General features: G+C 44.9%; 1 protein-coding gene across 4 annotated transcripts in view; it reads left to right on the forward strand.

Moving 5' to 3' along the window:
- The window catches only part of MPPED2 (metallophosphoesterase domain containing 2), a 158,166-nt gene extending 136,401 nt beyond the window's left edge, over positions 1-21,765 (forward strand). For all 4 annotated transcript variants that reach the window (XM_053924918.1, XM_053924919.1, XM_024558934.4 and 1 more), the window contains exons 5-7: positions 14,201-14,316; positions 17,672-17,785; positions 20,376-21,765. In XM_053924918.1, the coding sequence (XP_053780893.1) occupies positions 14,201-14,316; positions 17,672-17,785; positions 20,376-20,494 (349 nt within the window). In that variant the 3' untranslated portion in view covers positions 20,495-21,765. The remainder of the gene's footprint in view (positions 1-14,200; positions 14,317-17,671; positions 17,786-20,375) is intronic.
- Positions 21,766-23,108: the final 1,343 nt, after the last annotated feature.

Raw genomic sequence — 23,108 nt, forward strand, 5'->3', positions numbered from 1 at the left:
TCGTGCACCCTTTCCACTAGTCATAATAGAATCAACATTTATTCAGTGCTTATGATGTGCCAAGCACCCCGCTAAGAACTTTACGTGGATGATTCTATTTAATTTTCTCAACAACATATCAGTGAAGTAGATACCAGAATTGTCGCCGCCTGCAGAGGGGCAAACTGAGACTCAGGGTGGCGCAGCAGGAGGTGGTCGCCCTGGTGCAGGTGCGGGTCTGACCGCAGAGCCTCGCTTCAGGACCCTTCAGTTCCTTCTGGAGCCAACAGTGCACACCTGCTCGATGCTAGAGGCTCGCTGCAGAGTCAGATGCTGATTTCCACTCTTGCTTTTTCTTTCTTTAAATGAAAATCCAAGAAAGCTTGGAAGTGCGAGGAAAACTCCGTACCACTCCTGACCAAAATAATAGCTACCTTGTTCATCCCTCACATTTTTTCCAGTCATTGCTCGTCCCGGGAAAGGTCAGGTGTGACCTCCTTCACATGGCCATGTCACCTGGTATATATTTCCATTTGTACACCCAGTTGTCTGCGTACCTGGCTGCTTCTGCTTCCCCTTTCATTTCTGATCTTCCCTCAGTACAGAACCTGGTGTGTAGTCATCGTTTGGCAAATGTATGATGAGCGATGGAAAGAACATGCTTGCATGTAGATTATATGTAAATTGGAATGCTGTGCTGTGGGCTAACTTTTCCAAGCAATAATACGTCTTAAGAATTTCTGTGTTGTTACCCAGTCTTCATAACTAGTGCTTGTATAATGTACGTATTATTGGGTATTCCAATCGTAGTCATTTTCTTAACCATTCTTATTGTTATGCAGGATTTAGGGTATACTTATTTCTAATATCTTGTTCTTAAAAATAACACTGTGCTGAATAACTTTGCACATAGCACTTTTTTCTTGCTTTTGGATTACTTTATTCGGATACCTTCCCTAAACAGCGATTACTGAATCACAGTGCAAACGTTTGTGCACCCTGCGACCACATTATCCAATGGGAACATAACAGGAACCACCTGTGTAACTTAAACTTTCCGGTACCCTCGCTAGAAACTGAAAAAGTAAAATTTATTTTAATAATGTGTCTTATTTAACCCACTGTCTCCAAAATACTATCATTTAAACATGTAATGAGTATGTAAATTAAGGTACTTTTACATTCTTTTGTGCACGAAGTATCCAAAATAACACATGTGTTACATGTTTACAGCACATTTCAATTCACGCTGGCCACCTTGTGAGCGCTCAATACTGGCTATCGTGTTTGGCGGCAAAGGCCTGCACGTTGATGGAGTGTTTTTATTTTTTAAATTTTTTTTCAAAATTGTAGTTTCTTCTTTCATGCATAGAAATATAATTATTTTTTGCATTGATTTGTATCCCACAATCTTTCTAAACCCTCTAATTAATCACAAATTTGCTTGTAGTTTCTTTTGAGTTTTTTTATGTTAATGATCATATAATCAGATTAAATTCTTTCCTTTAATCCTTATGCCATATGTTTATATTTGTCTTTTTTAAATCATTTACACCATTACAGATGTCCCCATTCCCCCCGCCCCAGCCCTGTCCCTTCTTCCCTCTGGCCACCACCACACTGTTGTCTGTGTCCTTGGGTTACTGGAAGGAATCAACCGCAGGTTAGATGAAGCAGAGGATGAAAGAAGATAATGAAGTATTTTTAAATGTTTTTTGTCATTTAAAAAGCCATCCTTAATCTGTCTTGACCCATGCTAACCTCCAATCCCACATATTATCTGAACCTCTCCCTTGGCCACTTGCCCTAAACTCTCTTGCTCTTTTCATTATTACAAGTATTTTCTCAACGTCTCTTATGTACCAGGCACTGTGCTAGATCTTGCGGAGCCCAGTAGAAATAGGACATGGCTCACAATCTGTTGAGGAAATAAATGTATTCCCTACACAACTTTTGCCTCAAATGCTTGTTGGAATAAGGTAGGAAATAAGTTAAAATACACACATGCGCAGACCCAAGCCAGTAATAACTCAGAGCCTGACAAGTTGCACAAATGACAATTAGACAAAGTGCTGAGGGCATCGGGAAAGCTTCTTGGGGAAAATAGGAGTTGAGCCTTGAGGGTGCAGTAGAATTTTAATGGGCAGAGAGAGAGGAGACCAGTTTTGCCTGTGACTATCTCGTTATCCCAACCAGATGGCAGGTTGGGATGGTCTCTCATTGTATTTAGATCTCCCTGGAGGCCTTGCCGGAGCCTCGAAGTGGAAGGTGCTCAATAATGTTTGCTGAGCCCAATGAATAATATATGGTCGGCTGGCACACAGCGAGGGAGACACCGGGGTCTGTCTGCTTGCTTTAACCTTTGAATTGAAGGGGCAGCCTCAGCTTTTCACTCACTCCTCTGATTGTGTGGACTGCCAGTTTGCCGTCACCATTTTCTCACTTTCCTAAATTGGTCTGGACTGAAACTAGTCGTTTAGAGCCAAAATGGTAGATTAATGGGGCCAACAGTTTAACTTACATCTGACCTACTTGTCACTTACTCACTTCTTCTGAGCTTTTCAAATGGCACACACAGGCAACAGGGACAGCCAGTGAGATGGGAATTAGAAGATACTTCATCAGAAGGCACTTTCCCTTTAGTTGCTCCTCCTTTCTATGGGTGCAGTTGTTTGATGACCTCACAAGTTTCACAGGAATTGTTACTCCATTGCACTGTTAAGGAAACAGGAGGTCAGAGTGGTTACTTGTTCAAGGTTATGTAGCAAGTAAGTTGGAAGAGCCAGTTCTGGAGCCCATGACTTCTAACGGCAAGTTGTGCTGTCTTGTTATCTGAAGCTGGTCCCCTAGGATCTGAATGCCATTGCTGGTCGCTTCTAGACACAGTCACCCAAGTCTTTGGTATCTACATTCTAAATCTGAGAAATGGGGAGAAGGTACACTTTGTGGGGATACAAAGAAGATAAATTAGGAAACAAAACCCATGAGTTGATGACAATAATATTTATAATACTAGGTTTCATAATGATGACAAGTTGATATCTAATTCTTAATAGAGGGCAAACACCCTGCTAAAAGCATTACATATATTACCACATTCAATTCTCACAACAAATCTTGTGACTGGTATTATCTCCACTTTATAGATGAGAAATCCAAGAGATCAGACTTGCCCAAGGTCACATTGCTGAGCGGAAAACAGTCGGAATTTGAACTTAGACCTAACTTTTAACCTTGTGTATGTAATCACTGTACTGCAAAATTATGTTCGTGCCATCTCAGCAGTCAGTGACCTTGGGCAAGTTACTAAAATTCCTATTTCTCTATGCCACTTTCTCTAAAATGAATACCTTGCCCACCACTCAGGGTGATTGTGAGGATGATTTGTCCTAAGCACTGTGCAGTTATAAAATGTTATCTACATTTAAACTGAAATTCCTCGTAGAAGGAGAGGTGAAGCACCACCAGGAGAGTGGGGCCTGGCTCACAGCAGGTGCTCAATAAATGTGTATTAAATTACTTGAATGAATACAAGACCTCTGCTACTGAAGAACCCTTTCTCTTCCCACAAATGGTAATGAGGCGGGGAGAGAAAAAAGGCGAGCCTATATCATCTTCCCGGGCAAAAGTGCCCCAGATCCACCAATTTCTTCACCCCCTGGAGGCACTTGCTTTGTGGTCAGAGTAGAGTCTAAATAGATAACGAATTCTCCAGATATTTCTCTCCACGCTCAACCTGCATTTGGCTGAATGGAGATTTTTTTTTAATGCTGAGTATTTTTTCTTTCTAAAGGATACAAAGTATAGAAAAAGTAGAAAATAATAGACAAACAGAAAAAAGGGGAAAAATCATCCTTAAGTCTTCTCCCTCCCCTAACATTCATTCAGCATGTTGGTCTGTTTATTTTTTTCTAAGCATTTTTTGCATACTTGAATTCATACTGAAAGACAAATTAATACTTTGCCTTTCCATTGACCATCAAGGAATACACATTCCCTCATGAAGTTATCAACTCTTCGTGAACACTCACTCTTAATTCATCTGGCAAATACTTAAGCGTCTGCTCTCTGTGCCAGGTGCTGGGGGACACGGTGATGAACCAGACTGAAGTCACTGAGCTTCCAAGCTTCCTTGTTATGCTTAATGAGCAGCTACATAGTATTTTATTGTCCACTTAAAAGTTACTCGCTTTAGATCTATTGTTTAGGTGGTAGGTTTTCTAAATAGTACAGTCCTCGCCAGCTGTATCTGCCTGGGGCCCTAGAACATGAAATAGTCTAGAAAGAAACCAGCACTAGCAATGCAAATGTGCGACAACACATACTCACACACACACATTCTAAACTAAATTAAATGCAATAAAATGTTGTATTATCCTCCACTGGGAGCAGAGATTTCATCAGTCCCTCCATTTTTAAGAGTTTGCTATGTAGCATGACGAAAATCTAGCTAATCCTGAAGCCACCTTTTCTCCTTTTTTTATTCTTTTGGGAAATCTAAGTTAGAAAAACCACTGCTAAGTGCTTGCTAAGTTTTTGTGACATGTCCCCGGGGTAGGAGAGGGGGTGAGGGAGGTGCTGGCGCTCTCTGCCGAGTTGCCTGAGTGCTTGGCAAGCTTCCTGCCACCTCCGTCCGCTGTCCTGTTTGTCCTGTGCTTTGGAGCCAGCCAGGTATGCGGCACATGCTGCTCTCACAGGCTCAGTCTCTCACTGGGATATGGGTCTCTGTTTTTGTGGTTCCGGTGTCAGCTGAAGAGCCTTACTAAGGGGTGTGTGCGTGAGGCAATATGCCAGTGGTCATTTCGTGGCCTGAGGGATAGTCTGTCCTTGGAATTGCTGGTGAATCCCCCATCCTTGTGATGTTCCCCATGTTTCTCTGAAATTAGGTTACTTCAAAATAAAGGCCAGAGTTTAAAGACTTCTGTCCAGGGCAGCTTTACCTATGAAATGGTAAGCTGGGGGTTGATCCTGGCAACTGAGTTCAACTTTGTATTCCCAGCACTGACCTTGGCAGAACCTGGCTCTTTACAGGCATCCAGCTTGTGTCTGTTGAATGAGTCAGTGCCCCAGAAATACCATACGGAGCCCGTGCTCACTGGGTGTTCAGTCCAGTAACTGCACGCTCTGTGAAAAAAGGCACTCAGACTTACCATCCGTGTCTCTGTCTGGCCAAGCTCAGTGCCTCCCACATTGTAGACTTGCAGAAACCTTACCTGAAAAAATGAGTGCTGTGTACCCGTGCAGTGGCATATTACTCATTCAGAAAAAGGAATGAACTTCTAATGTGTCCATGCTCCAGCATGCGTGAGCCGTGAACACACTGTGTTGAGCAAAAGGAGCCAGACCCAAAAGAACAAATATTGCACGATTCCACTTACAGGAGGTATCCCAGCATAGTCATACTGATAAGACAGGAACTAGGATGGTGGTTGCCAGGGGCTGTGGACAGAGGGTGATGGGGAGCTACTGTTTAATGGCCACAGAGCTTGTGTCTAGGACGATGAAAACTTTCCTGAGATGGATGGATGGCGGCGATGGCCACACGTAGAGAATGCGCTCACTGCCACTGAATTAATTACACATTTAAAAATGGTTAGGGTGTTAAATTTTATGTTACATATTTTTACCAGAGTAAAAAATGATTGCAAAACCAAAGGGGAAAAGGTGGATGCTGCTCTTCTCTTTCTACTTCTCACCATCTAAGAGCCTGCCTTTTCCTGTCTGGCTTGGTTGGTACGTGCTATGATGTGCCCCCCTATTTGAGGAATTCTCCCTGTTGGGGGTCAGCTGTCAGTGCAAGTCCTCCTGGCAGCTGCTGGGTCAGGGCCTGTCCTCTGACCAGCTGCCCTGGTACCGGTCCTCTGATTTCCTCAGCCACAAAACGGAGAGATGCTCCTGGAAGCACCAAGGCACATCCCAGCTCTGCTTCGCTTGCCCACCCAGACAGAAGTCCTGCCGTGGTCTTTCCTCTGCTCTGTCGAGCTCTTTGCGTGATGGATGGGCATGCTTTCCCTCACATTCCTATGGGAAGGAAATGGATTGGAAATCTTCCTCTTCCTGCTATGAACCTGTTTATAAGATTAAAGACAGGTATGCTTGGCAGGGCCAGGCAGACACTTATTTTTAATAATTCAGGGCATACCAAGTTCAAAAACAGGTCATGGTGATTTTCCCCCCTTGGTTCCTAAAGCAAACTCTGCTTACATCATCTTTCCAGCAGAGGAAGGGAAAATGGGCAGCAGAGGGGTAATTCTGACACTAGTTCCTTATTTGTTACAAGAAAGGGGACACCGTTGTTGGCATGTTTGTAAAGACCGGAGCATGTACTTGGTTTACGAAGCCCCTGTTCTTAGCCCGTGGGTCTTGGGTGACTCTCAGGGAGGATTTGTGCCCGTCCTGTCCACGGCAGACAGACCACATCATTCACCCTGGGCTGCCCTTTATCAAAACAGTATCTCTGCTCATCCCAAGGCCCTCGTAACAGAAGACCAGGTTACAGAGTCAGAGTGAAGCGATGGGACTAGACAGCTGGTGCGAGAGGAGCAGGCACTGCGCTGGGGGGCAGCTGAGCCTCCCGAGGTGGGGGCCGGGCGGCGGCACCCGGATGTAAACCCTGCCCTGAAGTTAAGCTGTCCCTCCCTCTCCTACCCAGCTGGTGTGACTGTCGCTTTGCTGCACAAGAGGCGAAGTGCCCCCGTCGGCTAATGCAAGACATCTTTTTAATTGCAAGGAAAAGTAACTCCCAGGCCGCCAGGTAGAGGGACTTGGAGAGAGAAGGCCGGCTCTGCAGAGCTAAGAAGAGGAAAGGAGACAAGAGGGGAGCAGGCCAGGTGTCTGCCTTTCATCCGGGTGTTCAGGATGACACATCTGGTGCCAGGGAAATGGCTCTTTTTAACTGACGGGGAGCTTTGCAGTCAAGGGAGGGCTGAGCTGTCAGATGAGCTGGGGATCAAGAGTTATCAAGACAGCTTCACGGCACGTGAAGGGCGCTGTGAAGTGCTGTGTGGTTTTAACCGGCGGTGGTTAAAGTAGCTTCCCCTGGACCTGGTGTGACTGCAGTTGGAGATGGGCCCGTGGTGGCCGGGAGTGCCAGGGCTGGTGGATGCTCCCATTCTGAAGCGCCACCATTTAGAAAAGGAGGTGTAAGCAGGAACCAGTCAGCTCCCAGGGTCCGGATTTTGCTTCATGGAGGAACGGGCGGCCCCGGGGTCATTAATAAGTAGCTTGTCAGTTCCCTCGGTGAACCTCCTCGACCCCACTACTATAAATATTCCAAGGACCCAAAGTAACCTTCTTCCTCGGACTTCCCCGATTTAAGTTCCTGTCAAAATCTGACCACCACCCCCCCAGCCGGCTAAGCAGCCCTGACTAACGGCTTTGCCCTGTGCTCTCACATTCCGCAGGGCTGTCTGTGCGTGGCCAAGCCAGGCGGCCAGCGGGCCAGCGCATCTCGGGAAACCCTCGCTCAGGAGGGAGTGCCCTTATAATAAGTAATCAGCCGGAGGAAATCGGAGTCTGTGTAGCCATCTAGTAATGCTGGCCTGCTCACTGGGGACTTTTCAGAAGTCTGAAGCTGGGATGTCTATGATTTGATGAGCCATAGCCTGGGACATTCTAGAGAGAAAAAGTAACGCGAGCAACTCCGTGTGTGTACCAGCACTCATATTGCTCATAGGTGTCGTGTATAGATTAAAAGCTGTGCATTAACACTGTATGGCAGTAGTCTGCCAGAAGTTTTACATAAATTACCTCGTTTTATCTGCATAGGCAGATACTCTGTTTCTGTTTGAAAGATGAGGTGACTGAAGCTCAGCAAAGCCAGTAAGTAGAAGACCTGGGACTTGAACATGGGTCCTTGGATGCCATGATCTGTGCTCATACCAACTATCTACAAAACAAGAATGGCTAGCTTTTAAAGAACCACCAGGTTGTCACACCTCTAAGTGGCAGGCCCAAAACACCAGCTCTTAGATCTGGGATGTGAGCCCTTGCATTTTCTCCTTCATAGCTACCAGGCAGAACTCCAGTAGAGCCCACCTGGGCCTTCCAGGCCCTCACCTCTGCAGGAGGCACCTAGGAGGCTCTATGAATAAGAGTCCTGCACACCAGAAGGTTGTGGGCTCAATCCGAGGTCAGGGCGCATACCTGGGTTGTGGGTTCTGTCCCGGGTCAGGGCACATACAAGAGACAATCGATTGATTTTTCTCTGTCACATCAATGTTTCTCTTTCTCTCTTTCTCCCTCCCCTCCCCTTCTCTCTTTCTAAAATCAATAATCATATGCTTGGGTGATGATAAAAAATAAAATAAAAAATAAGAGTCCCAAGTCTTTGTGACATAGCCTTCCCAGGACCCTTCTGTCCATGGAGAATTTGTGGCACTGAGCAACACCAGGGCCGTGACCCTGAGCAGCCCATCTGAGCCGAACAAGCACCAGGTTCTCGCTTCCAAATCCTGCTTTCCTGGGGCACGCCCAGCCCCTACTGAAGTTGGTGGGGGAGTAAACAGCCATTCACCTGTCCAAGCCTAGGATTTATGGTCTGGTACCGCCCTGCTGCCCACAGCACCGTGTACCGCAAACACAGATGACCTTTGCTGTGATTTCATCTCCACCTGCTTCCACACAGAAAACCTGTTTTGTATTGACATTGTTTGAAACAAGTTCTGCCTCTGTGAACTCCCTTAGCACCTGCTCCTGACTTTCAGCCCAGAGAGGCCAAGTGCCTCTAATTCCGAGAGCAAGAGGGAGGCACCTTGAAAGCATCCAGGGTTTCCATCCATCTGAGTCTTCCATCCAATAGCTTCAGGCCACTGAAGTGTTTCCCTTCCTTCCAGGACTTTCAAATCCCTTTCTATGAGGGGATGGGTTACAGGCTCTGATTGGCGCACTGGCAATAGGGTGCTTTGTGGGATGTTTTCTTACAAGTTGGTTCCCATGTGGCATTTGTTAGTCACAGCTAATTATGAAGTCCTTGGCTGAGGCCGTAGACATTGTTCCCTTGGATTCCTCGCTCCTCCCTTTTCCCCTGACCCCTGTTGCTGTAGAACAAAACCCATTGTGGGCTCTGGAGGTTGGGAGGTTGACTGCGGCACATATTTTTCAGTGAACCCCTGATGGGCTCACTGCTGGGCTTTCATGTTTCAGGTTGAAACTCCACTGGGTAAAGCATCATTCGTTGATGCTGACACATTCTGTCTCTACTCTGTGTACTTATTCCTCCTGCACTGGGCTTGGTCCTTTACAGGCAATTTAGGTAATTCATTAAAAGCAATTCACAGCATTTACTGAGAACATTGACAGTCTGCACAGAATTTTAGAACGTTAGGGTTTCTGGATCACAGAAAGATAATCAAGGGCCAGGTTTTGCCACTTGTGCTCAGAGGTGTAGGTCAGAAAGGAGGTGGGGGCAGAGTGAGCAAGCAGGTTCAGAGCTCCTTCTTCCCAGCCCCCAGCAAGAGCGCCTCTACAGGTACCTGCTTTGAGTACGGGCTTCTGCAGACAATTCCTGCAACCTAGAAACAATCCTGAAATCCAGTCATCAAATCCACCCCCTTGTTCATTTCTCAGACGAGGACACTGCGGGTCCTTCTCTTACTGAAGATCCACGTGAGTTAAGGAACTGATGCCAGACTGAGAATTTACACACGGGTCTGTCAACTCCTGTATGTCCCATTGACAATATTATGCCAGGCTGAGAGAATTCTGGAACCTGTCCCTGGGCTGCTTTTCCCATCGCCTGGCCACTGTCTTGTAGAAAAGGCCTTATCTAGAAGATATACAGGAATAGAAAACGTCCCAGAAAAGCCCTAGCAACAGAGTCACATTCAGGTTTTTGTTTCTTTTTAAGAGAGAGAAACATTGATTTGTCATTCCACTTATTTATACATTGATTGGTTGCTTCTTGTGTTTGTCCTGACCTGGGATTGAATCCACACCCTCGGCTTACCTGGACAATGCTCTAACTGAGCTACCCAGTCAGGGCCACTCCTCGTTTTTACGAAGAGCCACCTCAATCACACGACTCCATGGCACTGCCCGAGGTCGTACCGTAGTACTGTACACAGGCTAAGAAACTGTATGGAGCAGCTCTGTTTTCACTTTATGTAAGCGAGAGCAAAACCTGGAATTGAGCTGTAAGATTTTAGTTCAGCATTGTGCAAAGAAAAACCACAGGCTTTGGAGCAAGCAGAGCTGGGTTCAGATCTGAGCTTAGAAGTTACTTGATGTTACTGGTCTTCAGCAGTTTTATCTAGAAATAAAGCTGATGATATATAGCTCAAGAATTGTGAGAAATTACATTTAGTACATGAGACCCCTCATGTAAAGCAGATCCGGGACCTGATAAATAAATGCTCCCTTTCCTACAACTTAGCCTCGCTATTGCTCTCCTACACATACAGGTTTGAGTCAGAATGAAAGCCAGGCATTTTTAAAGTTTACCCTTAACTTGGAAACTCCTGGATTTTGTCACAAGCTTAACATTCACCAAGGGAAATCTGGGGTATCTATAGACAGGGGGCCTTGTTTTAATCGTTTACTGTGAAGTCATAACACTGAGCATTTCCTGGGGGAATAGGGCTGTGAGTTTCTAAGAGAACGTTCTTTGAGGGGAAACTGGAAAACTTAAGTCCTGTTTCTTTGACGCTGGAAGCCCCTGGGCATCCAGGCGGTTCAGAGGCTGACTGCCCTCCACAGACTCTGGCAGCGAAATCAGAGCCCCTCATTGTACCAACTACTTGGGTGTGCTTGGGACTCTTTTCAGACCTTCTTTATTTGCCATTCAGACAGGAACCATAGGCCCAGAAGCTTGTTTTCAAAATCTAGGAAAACAGATGTTTTTGCTTATTTTTCTCCCTCTCCTGCCAAAAGGCTCGCTGAGTTTTCCCTGGGTTCTGAACTTGCCCTTTTTCTTTTCTTCGTACTCTGAAGACCAATCATGGAAAAGGGCCACTGTACAATGAAATGAAGAGGAAGGATGGGCATTGCACTCGGGGAAAGCTCTGTTTTAGACTCTAATGAAATAATGCTTTCGATTCTGAAGGCAGGGAGGGCCGAGAAGACAAGAGACAGTGAGACAGACTAATTGTGCTCAGGTTCTGCCTGGCATTTTCCGCATGCCTGTGACCCCTGCTCCCTACCCCGCCCCTGCCCCCGGCAGGCAGACTGGAATAGGAAAGCAAGCGCTGCCTTTTCCTCAGAGGAAACCAAAAGCGTCGAATGGAATGGAGTGTGGCTGTGAAAGGCTATGTTGATTAAACATGTGCTGTGTGCCATGTGAGGCCAGTTTCTGAATTTTATAGCCAGCGCAGACATGTTACGTACTGGATTCATTTTCTATTGTTGTTGCAACACATCACCACAAATTTTGTGGCTTGAAACAACACATATTTACTACCTTACCATCTGTTGGTCAGAATTCTGACCTAGGTCTCACTGGGCTAAAATCTAGGTATCAGCAGGATTGTGTTCCTTTCTGGAGGCTCTGTGGTGGAATTGCTTTTCTTGTCTTACCTTTTCCAGCTTCTAGAGGCTGCCCACATTCCTTGGCTCATGTTCTCTTCCTTCAGCTTCAAAGCCAGCAACAGCAGTTTGAGTCCTTTCTTTCACTGCGTCAGTCCAGTCTCCTCCTCTGTTTCCCTCCTCCACTTTCAGGGAAGCTTATGGCTACATCCGGCCTACCTAGGTAATCCAGGATGATCTCCCTAATTTAAGATCAGATGATTAGCTCCTAAACTCCATGGCAACCTTAATTCCCCTTTGCCATGTAAGGTGACCTATTTACAGGTTCCAAGAATTAGAACATAAACATATTGGGGGTGAGGGAAGATCATTGCCTGCCATAGGTACATACGACATTTCTACACTTAAAGCAATAATTGTATATCTTAGGACTCTTTCAGTTGCAAGAAGCAGGATCTAACTCAAGCTAATAAAAAGGAAATGGACTTAGAAGGAAATGGACTTAGAAAGAAAATGCGATTGGCTTCAGTCACAGCTGGATCCCCAGGCCCAACAGGGTCATCAAGGCCCTCTGTTTCTTGGCTTTCTTTGTGGTGGTTTGCTTTTCAAGCCCAGGCCACCTGCATGGCGGCAAAAGCAGCTCCCAGCCAATTTTAGACTTACATAGGTCTCAAGACTCAGGATCCCAGAGACGAAACCATGACTTCTTTTCAGGTAGCACCAGCGAAATCCTGAGGGTGACTCTCATTGGCCTAATTGGGGTCATATGTACATCACTCGACCAATCACAATCCAGGGAGAGGCAATCCAGGCTTCATTCTAGAGCAGAGATAAGGCAGCCTTACCAGAGCACAGGCACTGAGTAGGAGAGGGAAGGCTTCCCCAGAGGAAATTTGGATGCTGTTACCAAAAGAAAGAGGAAGGAACTGAGCAGGCAAAAACCACTGGCGTCCACTACATCATCTTATTGCTGGATTTCAGACCCACGGCGTAGATATATTATTCCAGTTAAGAGCTCATTTGGCTCCAAGCAACAAGACACTCAAACTTGAAAGAGTACAGAGGGGCTCACCCAGGGCAAGAAAGTTCTATGTTAATTCAGGTGGTATATAAGAAGAGGAATTGCGTGGTGGTTAAGAGTATAGGTTTCGCAACCAGCCCGCTTGGGTTTATATCCAGTTTATTGGTTGTGTTTACTTGACCTCTCTGTGCCTTAGTTTTCTCTCTGTAAAATGGGGTTAATAATAATACCCACATCATAAGCTTGTTGTGAGATTTAAATATGTTACTACCAACAAAGTGCTTAGATAGTACCTTGACTTAAACATTCAATAAATAATAGCTTTAGTAATTATTATTATTGTTGTTATATTACTACTATCACTAGTAAGCTTCCTGAGGATGGCTTAGGGACTTGGAAAGCAGTTAGGAATCAAGTCAGACACTTACTTGGTTTCTCTCTCTCTGACTGGGGCTACACAATCTCTTATCTCTTTCTCAAAGCTCAGCGGGAACTGAGCTTCTCATCTGTAACATGGATTTTCACTTGGCTGTTAGTTACCATACTTTCCCCGCTGGCCTTGACCACACCTGTCCACCGCCAAGTGAATGCTGGGTCAGTGTTTCTCAGTTTAGAGTCTTGAGAGAATCTGATTAGTCTGGGCCATGATTGGCTTTAAATGAGAATGCACCTTGTTTAATTAGCTGTGACCGGCCAGGTGACCTCACTCGCACACAAGGTCACCTCTTTCTGTAGGCATGGAAGGGGCAGCTTAAGTTGAAGGAGAAAAGCCTAAACTAGAAAACTGACCAATTTATCTTTTACATACATGCTGTAACAAATTGGAAACTTCCCACAGAATAAAGACTCAGCTTCAGAAAATAATGGTTATAGCTAGATGCTTGGGACTAGGACGGCATTGAACTGCTTGGCTCTGATGTAATTTAGCCCGTGGTATTTGTAGAGAGAAATTGATCACTCCCCCGTTACTATAAATGGCAGAGACATTTTCAGCTCCAGTTAGAAACACTCATTGGATGGGCAAAGACCCCAAATCATTGATCTCAAACCTCCTTTCTCGAGCAGGAGTTCCTGAGAGGCTGGGATGCTCACACTCACTGTCAGGAGAGTGGATTCCAGAGTGACCAGTGCCGTCCCCAGAAATCTTCCTTTTGGTGACAGGAGGAAAATTCCACATTAGCCTTTGGTTCACTCTGTCCCATCTCACTACTCAGAGCCCCCATGTTTGTCCCACATTCTCAGTGCAGGGTATTCTCCGCACGCAGAGGTTTCTGCCTGCAGAGCACTTGTCCTTTTCTCCAAGGACTGCAGTGAGAATCTTCCTGGGGAAGCAGTTCCACAGTGATGGGGAGGAAGAAGGGGTACTGATGGAATTTCTTAGCTCTCAGCCACCACAGGAAGGGTGGAAAGGCTTCGGATCTGGGCTGGGCAACTGAGGAAGCACTGAGATTTGGGGGAAGACAAAGCATTGTTAGGATTTTGATAGAAGTCTGCTGGGAAAGTCTCCACTGCAGAGGTGCTTGTGCCCCTTTCTAGTTGAACAATTCGCAGGCTGCACACCTGCTTTCAGATAGATCGGTTTTGAAGCGGTCAACAGAAAAGCATCCCGCTGCCAGGGCCGACTTTCAAAAGGAGAAAAGAGAGTGATGCAAACCGTGGGGGAATGTGTGAGGGAGAAATATTGCAGGGCAGCAACGAGGCTGCGCTGGCCTGATAGCATGTGCATTATCTCCCCCCAAGGACCCCGTGGTTTAATGGATGGGGCTTTAACCTGCCCAGAGGTCAGTCTCTGCTGGACAAATGGAACCTCATCCCTGAGGGCATCGACATTCTCATGACGCACGGACCTCCTCTAGGTAAGTGAAGCAAAGGTTGTCGTTTTGTCATGCGAGATGCCTTTTTCCCCAAGCATAATGAATAAATGCCTCAGGGACATAATCATTTTCCTTTAATAAAAAAGCGAATACAAAAAGAAAGTGTCAATGTCTTTAAAGAAACCCAGTATGCTAATTAAACTCAGCAGTTCTGCTGGGCTTACAGGTGTTCTTGAAATTAAATTTTTTGATTTAGTCAAGTCAGGGAAAATCAAATGGGTATGGAGCACCACAGTCTTTTGAGCTCCAGAGTTTATTTTAAGAACTGTATTCACTTTGGCGTAAGAGGGTGGGGAGTGGAAGGGAGACAGGGACCTCCCTCCCAATCACAGGATGTATGCATGGCAGCGAAATGATGGAAACTTCTGTTCAAAGGAGCCCATTTTTTTCCATATCATAGTGTAACCTGGGAGGTCTTTAAAGTTTAACAATTCCGCTGATTATGTGAGAGAAGGATTTTTTTTTTTAGCTAAGGTATTAAATAAGGACTTACACTGAATGTTACTTAAAGATACCTTATAGATACATGGAGCCTGCATCCAGGTTTACAGGGTTCCAGGCTACCTTTTGCTACCCAGATTACGGGTCAGAAGATGATTATTTGACTGATATGATGGTCTTCTAGTTACTCATGAGCGGTTCGGCTTAGCCACAGAGTATTTTCCAGACACGACAAACCCCTTGATCCCCCATCTACTCAGTATCTGTTACACCAGGACCCTCCCTTGTCATACTCAGACGTGCTGAGGAAATTCAGATGGTGCACTTTCAGTAGGAGAGTTTTCTTTCTCTGTCTTTTTGTTTAAGTTGTGGTAAAAAGCACAGACCATGAAATCCACCCTGGTCACAAATTTTTACATGTACTAGAAAACTTTTCTCAGTCATCTTGATTTGGCGAGAGAGGGAACATACTTAATACAAAAATAAATGATTTTCGCAATATTTTTTCCTGTGGCTTAGGGTCGTTATCCATGTCACTGTCCTCCTCCATGAGCCTGAAAAGGAAAAAAATCTAACATGCATCTGCTAATGTGAATTTACTCTTTGCAGATACTTTCCCCTCCAAGCCACTAAGTGCTGCTCTCCCGCCCTCACAAGGGAAGTGCTCTGTGTGTCACAAAGAAACACCGGAAGGGAGGACCAGGGCCTGAGCCACGCTGGCACGTTCTAATGCCAGCAGAAACCAGGAGCAGGGGGGCCAGGCCTGCTGCAGACAGGGAGGCTATAGATTTGTGCACGATCGGCACTTCCTGCACTTTCAACGCTTTGGAATCACCGTCCCCATACTTTTTCCCCCTAATTCATCACCCCATCCCATGTTTTATTTATTTTTTTTAAGGTTTTATTTATTTATTTTTAGAGAGAGGGAAAGGAAGGGAGAAGGAGAGAGAAAAAAAAACATCAATGTGTGAGAGCAACAGATTGGTTGCCTCTCATGCGCCCCCACCTGGGGACCTGGCCCACAACCCAGGCATGTGCCCTAGCTGGGAATCGAACTGGTGGCCCTTCATTTCGCAGGCCAGCCCTCAGTCCACCGCCTATCCCATGTTTTAAAAGATTTTATGTATCCACAATCTTTATCAAGTCATAATTAATTCACTTCCCTATTTAGCAATGGTTAGAGACTAACTAAATCTTTGAATTGCTTGTGAAAAATTCTGCAGCACAGTCACCCCGTGAGGTCCTCCAGAGGCCAAGCCAAGTGGGCGCTGTCCCTGAGCAGCCTGCTGGGGCAGGGGTGACTCCCTGTAGGGTGTATACGGTTGTGTAAGGGGCTTGGACGTCCTCGACATAGAGGCATTTACATGCCCGAAGTATTATTTGGAATACAACCTTGGACAGGTCGATTGATTCCCAGACTTCATCAAGTAATTACTTTTGGTACAAAGGAAAGTGGTAATCATGCTTAAGTCTGAACTCTAGCCTCCGAAGAGTTCAGACATCCTTACAGAGGAGGCTACCTCTCTCTCTTCGTGCATAGTGGAGATGAAGCATCCGGAGAGGGGAGAGCGTCTGTGCGTAGGGCACAGGAAGGTCTGGAGTTGTAAAATAAAAGCTGAGGCAAAGTTTTCCTAAGGTAAAGCCAAACCCCAACCAGCGCCGTTATCAGGATTCGTAGGAAAAGGCTGGCTTGGGAGGTAGGAGTGGGTGGTGGCATTAGCCTTGAATTTTCCCCTTCTGGGATGGGAAGCCATCACACCGTGGGACTGTACTATTACGGAATGAGCAAGATACTTTCTCTGGTGATTGCATATGAAATGAGGTATTCTCCCTGTTCAAGAAACACACTTCCATGAGGGAATGTGCCAGTTACTGTGGACTAAGGGTTTTTTTCCTCTAATTAACACACTTTTAAAACCCCTGGTTTGTATTTTTATAGGGCCCCCACTTCCACTGGATGTTCTTCCCACACCCTCTGACTGTTATTCCCCACACTGTGGCTGATGCGTCTTTACAGAGATGCTAAATCTTCATTTCTCCAGTCTTGCCAAAGTGGAATGAACTTGCCTGTCCCTTTCTGCCCGATCATTTCTAAATAGTAGGAATCACCTAATGGAGCTACGGAATGGATTCCCACTGATGATGATTTAGCCTTTCGTCCCTCCTGCCTTCTTTACACCCCATCCTGCTGAGGCACTTGGACCATAATCACTCAGATAGCTGACTTTTGCTATAATTGATGTCAGTTTTTATGGATTTTCTGCATTAAGTGTAGAACTAAGTGGCTTTTACATAAAGGTAGTCAATTAGCCCCAGCTTCCTGCATGCCACCACGAGGTCACCATTGCTGCTTGTCGCTAGAGAGGGGACTGGAGGAGGAACTTGGATGTTTCCAAGCCTTGGTCATCAAGAAGCTCTGAGGGTTAAGAGTTGATATATCCGAGGAGAGCGAGGTATCTTGTGGCCAGTTCTCAGGCAACCCCTCCCAAACTGTCTTCTCTGAATTGTCTTGGAAGTAAACTATCAAAAAGGCATAATAAAAAAGAAAAGTAACTAAATTGGGAGAGAAAGATATTATGAGACTGCCGGGAATAAATGTCATTGGGCCCATGAAGAAGATTTGAAACCTGTGGCTGAATAAATCAAATCTGTTACAGAAAAAAAAAAATGTTAATTAACAGGAAGGAAAAAAGTGGAAATAAAAAAAAATTCAAGAACCTAAAGAAGACAAAGTGGCGAGTGAAAAGTTCCTTAAAAGCCATTGTGAGCTTTAATGGAGAGGCTAGGATTACAGATAATGTAATAAACCTTCTGTGAGTTATGGCTTCCTGAAAGTCTAAATGAAACCTTACCTGAAGAAAGAAAATTAAGAGTATTGATTGCATTTTGCCCTTAGGTTTTCGAGACTGGGTTCCAAAGGAGCTTCAAAGAGTGGGCTGTGTGGAGCTTTTAAACACAGTCCAGAGGCGAGTCCGACCCAAGCTCCATGTGTTTGGCGGAATTCATGAAGGTAAGACCAGAAGAAAGGGGCTCCTGACATACTGTGTCCTTTACCCATGATCCCATTCCACAAAGGGGACCTTAGCTCTCCCGAGAGTAGCTGGAGCGGTAGTTTTCAGTCTCTTCCTACCAGGGGAACCCTTTCATCAGGTAACTGTAAGGAGAAACACCTGTGCTTAAGGGCGCACATGCTGATGACTATGTTATGTGGAGCTGCTCTGTTTGAAACAGAGTAGAGAATGGGAACCAGGTCTGGCCCGCCTTATAGAAAGCCCAGCACTGCCCCGGGCAGCTTCTGGAATTTCAGGGACCTGATGAGGAATGTTTGATAACCACTGCTGGAGAACAGCTGCGAAGTAATAAAGGACCAATTTTCTCTTCAAGAGGTTAGAAGAAATGGCCTGAATATTAGACTATGTAACTCCTATGGCCTCTTCCTACCTCTAAATATTGTGTTTCATAGAGAATGACAGAGACCCAGGAAGATAAGACATTCTTCAAAAAAATAACTTTGGACATGCAGTGAAGGCTGTATAATAGAAGTGGCAGGAACCTGTACATTGGCACAGAGACATCTTCTGACTAACCTCAGAAAGCCATTTCAGACTTCTGAGAAATTGTCAGCACTGCTAGCTCCGGCTGAGGTTAAACAAAATAATTAAATCTCCCCTAAACGGGAACTGGTCTAGTTGCCGTTGTCTGCCTTTCACAGTAAGCTGGAGTCAAGTTCACAGACCCTGAAAGTCTCCCAGGAAGCTTCACAGTTCTAAGTTTTGTATGTCCTCCCTTTTGCAAATCGGGGAACTGGGCCTTTGGGCAAACCCAGAGCCCTCTTTCGGTGGGCCTCTATTTTCTGGCCCCGCTGGCCTCTCCCAATTCCATCCGTTCGTGCAGTGGGTATTTGTACGTAGGCAGCTGCCCTGTTCTCTCCATCTCCTGCTTATAGCTGTTCTCCAAAGTTATTTATGAATCTGCATTTGAGGGGTTTAGGTCTATGTACTTGATGAAGCCAAAAAACCAAGTTTGCCTTTCAAAGCCCACAAGTCCAGTGGCTTCCTGGTTTAGGCAGGTAATAAAGAGCATATTGAAAATCATCCTACTGAGGCTAAAGTAAGCAAGCTCTGAGTGCAGGCGCCAGCTGAGTGGATGAAAAGCAGGGGTGCATCTCCCCAAGAGTGGATGTTTTCCTGCGCCTACTGAGCTGTGTCCCTGAAAAGGAGGGCGCTTCTCTAAGGCTTGGTGCATGATTTGAGGAGGGGGGGATGGGAGCTCAGGTCTAAGCAGCATTTCTAAGGACAGCTATCAGGTTTGAATTCCTGCAGCATGCCTATGGGTTTGCATTTCATCTTTTTTTTTAAATCATTAATTAGCTTTAAACTAGCCAGACAATTGGGGAATTCCACTGAAGCCCCAAAATAATAAACTTGCTTAAAAGGGAGGAGATCATATTCAAATAAACTCGTCTTGATTTTATTCGCTTAAGACAGCTGAAGAGGGCAGAGAGAGGGCAAATACCAGCCTCCTGATGGAGAAAGATAACAAGACTTTATGACCCCAGAACTAAACAGTGCACATTTTAAATGCCTCTTTTCTTTTCTTAAGAGATTTTTCCATTCACCCTCATTAAGCTCTCCACAGGCTTACTTGCAGAAATTTTAGCAATTTGGAAGTGGGGAGGGGGACCTTATCAGTTATTTCTATAAATCCTGGAAATTTTATTTTTTTCATGGGCATATTTTTCTGTGCCATAGAACCTGATACCAACGTAGAATTACAAACTTAATTGCAGAGGCTATAAAGGAAGTGTGCAGATTTGCAACTATGCCGAAAATTTCAATGTATTAAAAATCATAAAAGGATCATACATACCAAAGACCCAGAGAAACTTTCTTAGCTTTCTTCCAGTAGTTCACAAGAGATTTATACTGCCTATGGGGAGTGTTTTTGCTTGACCCAGTGTCCAGGTTAGCTTAGAAAGCAGGGTCCTAGGGTGACGTTTCTCCAAATCACTTGGACTTTTGATTACTCGATTCTTTTGAATGAAATGGGATTTGGCATCAAAGCCACACAGTTCAAGTAAGATAAGATTAGTTATTGTTAACTCTCCTTGAGGCAGTTGAGACGTTATTTCATAGATCAGGCGCTGAGCGTCCTCCTCTCCTAACTCCCAAGGCAACACTCCTTCCTTCTTCATTCATCCGAAGACTGTTTGGGGGTGGATGTGTGGCCCTGATTTGATGTTGCTCATTCTGTCCCTGGGAATGCAATAGTTAACACAGGGCTTTGAAATGAAAATCATATTCAAAAAAGAGGGGGATGATTTTTTTATATTCTCACTAGTGAAGACATTTTACAGCCTTTCCCTGACAGATCTAGTATTTAAATAAGGAAAAAGAAAGCACTTTTCTTTGAAGTAGAGGATTCTCCCTTTAAAGAAAGTAGAATAAAACTAGCAGGCCGTTTCTGAAAGCTGTTATATCCAGGAATTCCATCTCACTACCCACCAGCAAAGATTTGTTTGTTTTCCTTGCCTGATGGCCCCACATCGAGTCTCTACTATGTGTGTATATTACAGTAAGTGTGACACTCTCTCCCCACAGGTTACGGCATTATGACCGACGGTTACACAACGTACATCAATGCCTCAACGTGTACAGTCAGCTTTCAACCGACCAACCCTCCAATTATATTTGACCTTCCAAACCCACAGGGTTCCTGAAGTTCCCAACGCCCCGTTGGAATGTGAGGGAAGGTCTATAAACTGCCATTTTTTCTAATTATAAATGTACATTCTCTTACTGGTTTATTTCCAAATCCTGTGAGTTCTTTTTGTAAATTGCTGGAACAAAAAAAAATGATGCTAGAAGTTGTGCTTCTTCTTTATTATTATTATTTTTTAAATGGGGTATCCATTTGAAATCAGAGGAGCGTTGTGAATTTGTAAAATGACTTCTGTTTTCTCAAAGGCCACGCCATTGTAAATTGTTAGTGTTCACCAAAGGACAGCCAAGCTTTCTTTTTAAAAGGTGATAAGAGTCTTATTTTAATATGCTTTAAGCTGGAAGGAAAGGAAAAAAAGAAACAGGTAGGCAGTGTTTTAAAAACCAACCAGATTTGCACAACTGTTTAAGAGTATTGTTTGAACTGTTTTATTTTTTGATGTTTTGTTGTTGTTGTTTTCTTGGTAGTGCTTCTTTTTTGCAGCTGTGGCCCGGGTTTATAGTGATCTTCTCAACAAAAGTCGGCGTGGCAAAAGACTTCCCTGCACACTGTCGCTATAAAGAAAGTTGTGTCAAGGGAAGAGAAGATGGCCCTCGTTCCACTGATGGCTCAGTTCGTGAGATCCACACTGTGGTTATACAAGGTCTCATTGTTTGTTTGTTTCTTTTAAATTATTTTAGCTTTAAAAATATGGAAATGGAATCTGTCAAGAGCAGGTATTTCGTGCAGTAAAAAAAAAAAAGAGTGTGCAGACTCCTTTGTAATATGGGTTTATATATATAAGTATTTTTTGTGTACTATAACTAAGTTAGGAGTTTAATATTGCCAAGGACAGTAGAGCTACAAATGGATGCTGTATAGCTGGGCATCTGAAGTCCCCAGGAGCTCACACATTTTCTCAGAACTCAAGGTCTTAAAGAGCTTGAGTTAAATCTAGGTACAGTTACAGGCGTGTATAGACTTTAATGGATGCAATGGAAGCTAACTAAAATAAGGCTTAGTTGTCCTTTATATTTAAATACCCTGAATTGTCTTCTTACTTCCTCTCCCTCCCCCCATTTTGCACTGTGTGTCGATGCAATCTTCGCTAGCACAAAATATTGTCGCTAATAGTCATTTCTGTTTTCCCATTGTAAATGCTGTTGAGCTTTATTCTATTTTATGTTATCTTGTTAATGAAATTTAGGAAAGCAGTTGTTTCTTTAAATTTATTGTGATATTCTATATCTAGCGGCCTTTATATGCAAATAAAATTGCAAGATTTTTAAATCCGTGCTATTTGGAGGATTGGCTGGTGGAAGGATGGTGACTGAGCCCTGGGGGAGGGGACGGTTTATTCACATGCAACATCAGTACTCCCTTTCGGAAGAATTAAAATAAGTGAGTTTTTTTTTCAAATTTTCAATAAATTTTTATTACCCACCATTTATGGGCTGGCAGGTAGATCGATAAGGCACTCAGTGTACTCTTGCCTTCCATCACACCGTCATCTGTCTTGCCACAGATTTCAGAGGGTGGAGTTCTCTCTAGCCATTGTCATTTCCGTGGGAACAGAGTGCCTGTGCAGTGGGGGCTGGAGGCGCTACTGTGCTCATGTGTGGTGGTGAGAAAGTGAACCATTGGGTACTAGAGCAACCACTACCTGTTCTCCTTTGTCCCCAGGAGCAGCTGTCCCCCATTCCCTATTTTTTTAGTGATGTGTGCCACTGAAATGCCGTGGCAGCCAGGAGGTGGCAGGCAGTGGGGCAGGGGAAGCTCTGTTAGGTCTTTTTTATTTTCTCTGGGAAGAACCATTGGAGAAAAGCAATGTGATCATGAACCTGCAGTATATCCCAAAAGTCTACATTTCAGTGCCAATTGGGCTGTATTCATCCACTTCTTCCTTTCTTCCTACCCAGCAGAGATTCTTTGGGGATAATTCCAGAAAACACGTCTTGATTTCAGTACCAGCAGAATAGGAAGAATGTCCTAGGCCAGAATTCCAGCTCAGACTCACATATAACCGTCTCAGGCCATCAGAGTTGTCTCGGGTGCCCCCCAGAGCCCGTGTGGACACTTTGAGCTTGCAGAGCAGATGCCCCAGCTGCCTGAGCACAGGTGGCCCATGATCAGAGTGAGTAGCTAAGACATACTGTGAGCAGTTAACCCTCCTCTCACCTGCTCCATCAGCAGAAGAGGGTGTTGACTTCAGTCCCGTGCCTAGGTTGCTGGAGTGAGAGGTAGACTGAATGGAAATTTCATCTAGTGACTGTACCGAGAAACTAGGCTCAGACTTCTGGAAATGTAGGCTTTCCAGAAACAGGTGGCAGATCATGATGACAAGTGTGCGTGCACAGCCCTTGAAAGCATGTCTGGACACAAACTAATTAAGCTTAGCACCTACTAGAATTGCTTTTCAATGTGCAGGGGCAGGAAGCGGCCCCGTCTGCAGAATCTACAGGGTAGACTGGCCCATGGACAGAACCTGCTTCAGCCAGTCCACGTTCACCACTCCATAGGCATGACCTGCCTCCAGAGGGGCAGGAATGACTGTCCCAAGGATTGATGCTCTCTCTACTGAGCCTTATAACAAAACATTTGAAAGAGCCTTTACAGATTGGGCGCTTTCTATT

This window comes from Desmodus rotundus, chromosome 5, assembly GCF_022682495.2.
Source record: "Desmodus rotundus isolate HL8 chromosome 5, HLdesRot8A.1, whole genome shotgun sequence".
Classification (NCBI taxonomy): domain Eukaryota; kingdom Metazoa; phylum Chordata; class Mammalia; order Chiroptera; family Phyllostomidae; genus Desmodus; species Desmodus rotundus.